The sequence below is a fragment of the Rhinolophus sinicus genome, linkage group LG09 (genome assembly GCF_036562045.2).
Source record: "Rhinolophus sinicus isolate RSC01 linkage group LG09, ASM3656204v1, whole genome shotgun sequence".
NCBI classification, from domain to species: Eukaryota; Metazoa; Chordata; class Mammalia; order Chiroptera; family Rhinolophidae; genus Rhinolophus; species Rhinolophus sinicus.
This window is the reverse complement of record NC_133758.1, coordinates 10,721,245-10,727,244: the sequence shown is the minus strand read 5'-3', so window position 1 is coordinate 10,727,244 and position 6,000 is coordinate 10,721,245. Positions and strand designations below refer to the sequence as shown.

At 40.0% G+C, this 6,000-nt stretch overlaps 1 protein-coding gene across 1 annotated transcript in view; it reads right to left on the bottom strand.

Annotated features, from left to right (window-relative positions):
• Positions 1–536: 536 nt before the first annotated feature.
• Positions 537–6,000, bottom strand: part of PIGN (phosphatidylinositol glycan anchor biosynthesis class N) — a 90,165-nt gene continuing 84,701 nt past the window's right edge. The window contains exon 30 of the mRNA XM_074339876.1: positions 537–2,499. Within this exon, the coding sequence (XP_074195977.1) occupies positions 2,376–2,499 (124 nt within the window). The 3' untranslated portion in view covers positions 537–2,375. The remainder of the gene's footprint in view (positions 2,500–6,000) is intronic.

Below are 6,000 nucleotides of genomic sequence, written 5' to 3'. Positions count from 1 at the left end.
AGCTCTCAGGAAAACAAGATTCAATTGAGCATACAACACCCCTTTTTCAAAAGTGTGACAAATTGAGGTTTTTAAGAGCAGAAGAATATGGGGACATATCTGAAGTACGTTTACCGGTCAGAAGGGAGACCTTAAGGTAGGGTCTGGTGGAAGCAAGTGGAGTGTTTTGGCACACTGTGATCTTCCCCCCTCACAATGTATATACCAAGTTAAATTCCCTAAGTACTACAATAAATACACTTGTTTAACTTTGTTTGATTAGGTGTTTCTCAAATATGTTTGATCAGGGAACCCTTTTTGTTATGACATCTGTTTGATAAATTATGGACAGGCTGCAGTTAGTTTCCTAAATCCTTAGAGTTTCCTCCAAGATTTATTCATGGTGTATGTGGCATTTCATGGCTTTTTAGTTATTCAATATTCTCGTAACAGGATACCCCACCCCGCCCCCCCACCCCCACCCCCCACCCCACTTTAATTCTTAATTTGGAAATCTGGTATTCACAGAATGAAAAAGTAAATGCCTTAAGCAGAAATACATTTTACTTACATCTTATTTATTTGTCCTCTGTTATTCAATACAAAAATATGCATTTCAAAACACTGTAAGATATTTGATAAACTGAGCATAGGAAAATTCCATCTAGCAAACCCAGGTAGTCTGAAGGACCCAGTTACAGGACAGCAAGGTGAGCCTGGGGCTGTGGACGTATTCCTCTTTTGTAAACTCACATGACTCGAAACAATAATAAAAACTACATGTTTCAAAAAGCAAAATAAAACACCTAGCACCTTTTACAATGTTGTAATAAAACTCATTAATTCCTCTGTGTGAAAATCTGGGAAAAGACAAAAGGAAAAACTACATATAAAAGGAGTTAAATAAGTGTTTATAAAGTCAGTTTTCTCTGAGTTATGAAAAAACTGATCAAAAATCCTTTGAGGCAACGGGTTCTCCACCTGCCAATGTCACTGTCGGCTACAGCAGCTTCTCAGCTGTCCCCTTTGAGTTTGTATTACAGACTGATGCATGAGGTCTTATACTGACAGCAACACATCTTTCTTTTTTTATACTATAATGCTTTTTCTGGTATACCATGAAATATATCACAAATACATTATATGTTATCATAAATAGAAATTAAGAAAGCACATACTGCGAAACAATTTTGAATCTTCTAAATTTTATTCGTTCACTCACCTGCCAACTTGAAAAAGGTAGTAATTTGTAGAGGGCTTCCTCATCATTAATGCAAATTAGAAATGCAATAACTTAATTCAAACGCAATTATTTTTAAAAATTGCTCAGACACTAAAGCTTAGTTAGCACCAGACAAAATCTACTGTCACACCATGGGCAAAAGGCCAACTCTACAGTGATATGTAAAGGTCACTTTATGAAAAATCCAAATAAAAATTGCTCTCAAAATATTTTGTCCATTAGAATTTGTTTACGAATAGAAATTTAAATTTAATAAGAGGACTTTAGGCCTTTGAGCTAGTATCTCACAACTGGAAAGAGAAGCAATTTTAATCCTGATTCTTACGATTTTGTCAGAAAGTTTAACTATTGATTTAAGTGATGCATGATAAAAGTTATGGGGTTAACAGATATTGAATCTACAATTAAAAACTAATCCTTTTAAATTTTTTCCCATGGACAAGACATAAATACCAAGCATTTTTAACTTTTCTATCTCCAGAAATTCCATGAGAATCCAAAAAAGAAAAAACAAAAAAGTGAAGGTCAAAGTTGCATCTAGCTGGTTGACTATGAAAACCCTAGAAACAGCATCAAGAAGCTTAAGGTAATATTGCATCCTGAGAAAAAATGACAAACACCTGCCAACACTTTTTCTATTGAAGCTTTAGTCAATTTGAGTAACACATCCTGACAGCCTTCCTAGTGTTACTGTTAGTGGTTATAACTACTTGGAAAACTAGTGCTAAGAGTTGGTAAATATTTATGGTGTCACCTGCTGATTTCCTTCCAGTTCAGCCATAGCACTGATTTGGACATGATAAGAATTGCCTTCACAGGAGCACAGTGCCCTATGCATATACAGGAAGCTGTACAGTGGGGACCAGATTATTACAGGTGCTCTGAAACGTCACTGAGAAAAGCTGCCAGTTAAAGGGAAAAAATGAAAATGGAGAATGCTTTACTCCACTTTCCCACAGACGTAATCACGATTTCACGCGTGCAAAGCCTAAAGCTCCTTTACTGCAGTTCAGAATTCCACATATAGTTTGCTTCATGGGAGCAGAACATGCCATACATCAATATCCATCTTCTTGTTGAATCTGGATACGCTTCTGGTTTAAAAGGAGACCAAGGACCAGGGTCCATATGCTGAGTGTTGGCTTCGGCAACATCATATGAGGTGGCTTTTGGGTTTGCCACACAGTTTGAGTTTCTTTGTCGTGAGCAGCTGTGCCAGCCCATTGAGAAACACCAGAAAGATGGTCATGGACATGACAATCACGTAGTGGCTGATGCTACAGAAGGAGAAAAAGACGTTACAGGCAGAGAGAACACACGTGAGGAAGCGCATTAAGACATCTCTAACTGATGTTTCTAAATGTACATGCAAATACACAGAAATGGTATCCGTGATTTTGAAGTAGACATCTGTTAACATCAGTAAAATGTTAAGAAAACAAATTTGTTATAGAAATAGTGATGAACATAAGCAGTATTTTGAGGTACCTCCCACAACGGTAGCATGTTATCAAAATGTCTGATTGGTATTAGCAGTGCCTGCGTCTTTGTTACCAACAGAAACTAAATTTCAAAACCTGGCTTTTACAAAAACAATGTCCCCCTTCTAATTCTTGGACCCTCTGAATAATATCCAGGGACTCCCCAAGATGTCCCCAGGTTAAATATTCTGACACCTTACGAGCATGCCATCTTATGCTTTGACATAAGTTAGACTGTGACAAAACTACCAGCCACAAAGAAAGAAAAATGTTACCCAAACTCATATTCAGTGAAGTCAAAGTTTTAGGTAAGGAAGCTAAACAAATTAAAAAAAACAAAAAACAAAAAAACACCTCTTTTTTTTTAAAAAAATCTTGAGTCAAAGCTACTGTCTCCCAGACTTTTGGAAAAAGATAGAAGAATGGATACTATTGAGATAGGTTAGTTAGTATGATTGCTAGGTAGACAGGGGGGTCCCTAGTAGAATAAACAAAAAGCAGCCATATCCTGAAACTCCAGGTCCTGGAATGTCTCCCTCACTCCAGGACAGAGACAAGAGAATATGCCTTGAGGTAATAGATAATCTGAAATCCCTTCTGGCCGGACAAAGGAACAGATCTCATAGATAGGAATGGGTTATTTCTTAATCCCTTCAGGATGGGCAAACAGGACAAACCTGATAGATGAATTCCATTAGAAGGCCCCAGCCCCCTTCCCCAAGCAGGCAAGGGAAGGTATAAAAGTAAGAGCTTTTGCCTCAGTCACTGGGCACCCCCATTCAGAACCGCTCCCCCGGGGGAGCTGCAACCTCTTCTTCTGCCTCTGATAAACTATCTTCCTTTATAACTTGTTGCCTCTCCCTGGTCCGTGTGTCCATTTTTCGGCTTCACGAGACACGATCCCGGCCCACACCCAGAAACTGCCGGCAGATCCAACATCATCTACATGATGGGGACTCACAGGAAAATATTCCTACTTCACTGTTAAAATACTCAGTCCCAGTTCTCATCTACCAGCAAGAATAAATGTTCAGTTTTTCTTTTTAAACACAGAAATTGTACTGTCTACCCAGACAGTGGTTTTATGACAAATTCAGAAGGATGAAAAGAAATCTAGGATACAGATGTGACAAATGGACAATAAAGCAGAGGCTTCACACAGTAGCACTAGTGCAGGTGGGCCCAAGCTGTACAGATTGGTACGTTTACTTACAATGCCTACCAGCTGCTTAGAACTATCTAACTTGGTAATAGAGTCATATGTTTTACATCCTTCACAAAGATGGGAGGAGATTCCAGCAGGCCTATAACCAGGCTGGCTGGATGAAAGGAGGCCATATTTCACCCCATCCTTGCCTTACCCCCAGAAAACAGGCAGAGTCACGGTGCTGGTTACAGAAAGTTCACCCCAGGATGGCCCCCAGAACAGGCCCCATGCAACTTGTTTCCTGACATCTGGGAAGGTGACTATTGGGTGCATATAAAACAAGCCAATTACCTAGAGGGACATGGGGACGAAGGGATAAAGAGAAAAGAGGTCGGCAGGTCTCCCTCCCAACTTCTCAATAACTCCAATTCAATAGCCCCCAACATGTCAATTGCTGGCTGCAGAGCAAACTAAGCAAAGCTTTGCATGATGCCAGGCAAGGCCCCTGGAGGCCAGGAAAGCAGGCTTCCTACTCAAGCAGATTTCATTTTTATTTTTCAGTACTGTTGCAACTTTTAAGTCGAGAGCCTACAAGTGCCAAGTTTGATAGTTTGATAAGACTGCCTTTGGAAAGGCACTGGTTAGGACATTCTTCTTTAGAATCTTCCTGCAATAGAAATTAAAACTAGCTATGTTAGAAATCTGAGTCTGCTCTAGGGTAGGCTCCTGACCTAAAAAGAAAACAATAAAATCAGATCCTTAATTGCTAAACAAATATTAACTCTAAAGTAAGATTTTTGAAACTTTTGTTTTTACTGTAAAAGTAATATAGCAGGATATTGGATCAGTGACCTCTGCCCTACACTGCCAGGTCCGTGGAGGCAGGCATGATGATCTCTATTTTTTTCCCCACTTCATCTCTAAGGTCCAATGCAAGACCTTTTGGGCCTTCAATGAATGTTTCTTAAATGAATTATTAAAGAGAGTAATTTTTAATTAAATCAGAAAATCTTTCTGGCAGATGAAATCTGGACTGAAATCAGACTCTCCTAAAATAGAAATCATAAAACATATCATCAAAATTGAATGCTAAAAAAATCCCAAAATGCTTAAAGAAACAAAAAATCTCTACCCAAATCAAGTAAACTAGCCCCATAAGATACAAAAACATAAAGATAAGTGTAATACTGGCATTGGAATCAACAGCATGGAAGGAAAGGGAAAGCCGTACACACTAGACAAAGGGCTCAGCATGAAGAACACACACTGCTGGCAGCTCACTACGCCCCCGGCGCGGATGGGATATGGTTCTCATCAATGCCTGAATCCCCTGCACACCTGCGAGTTCTTTTTCTCAGTCTCTGGGTCACACCACTTAAGGTCCTTTCTTCTCTCCTCAAGGTTCTGCCACTTTCCTCCCCGCTCAGGAGATGACGTTGCTTATTTTATTGAGGACATACTGATGGTTCTGAGAGAGAACTCCTCGCCTCAAACCTACTAACCCACCCATACCTGTGTCCATGTTCCTCCTGCACCTCATGACGTCTAAAACAAACTCCTCCAATTCTATTTTGGATCCCATTCCAATTTTCCTACTAAGGACTTTACTTTTTCAACTGTTCCCTCCCTCTCTTACGCTGTCATTTCCCCCCTCTAAAGTATAGCTTTCAGCACACAGGTGTGCAATTTCTCTCATCCTAAAAATAAACGAAAAACTCTCCCAAGAGCCCACGGCTCCCTCCAGCACCATCCTAATTGAAGGCATTTTAAATCTGATAGGTCCAAAACACAGCTCTTAACTTCCTACCCTTTCTTTCATCAAACCCACTCTTCCTAGAGCCTCCTCCGTCTCTGGGACGGCTTTACCACTCACTTAGTTACTCAAGATAAAAAACCCCTATGAGTTACCCTTGATTCTTTTCATTTCCCAGCACATACAATTCATCAACAAATTCTATTCCCCTCTCTTCAAAATATTTACAACTCCAGCCTCTCGTCACCATTGAGTTGCTGCCTAGTCCGAGCTGCCATCGTCTCTAGACTAGAACACTGCCTCCTAACCAGTCCTCCTGTGCCCTCATGGTCCTTACGCTATGTTCTCCACCTGTGGCCAGAGGGTTGTTTCAAAATGTACAGCATAGCAAATACTT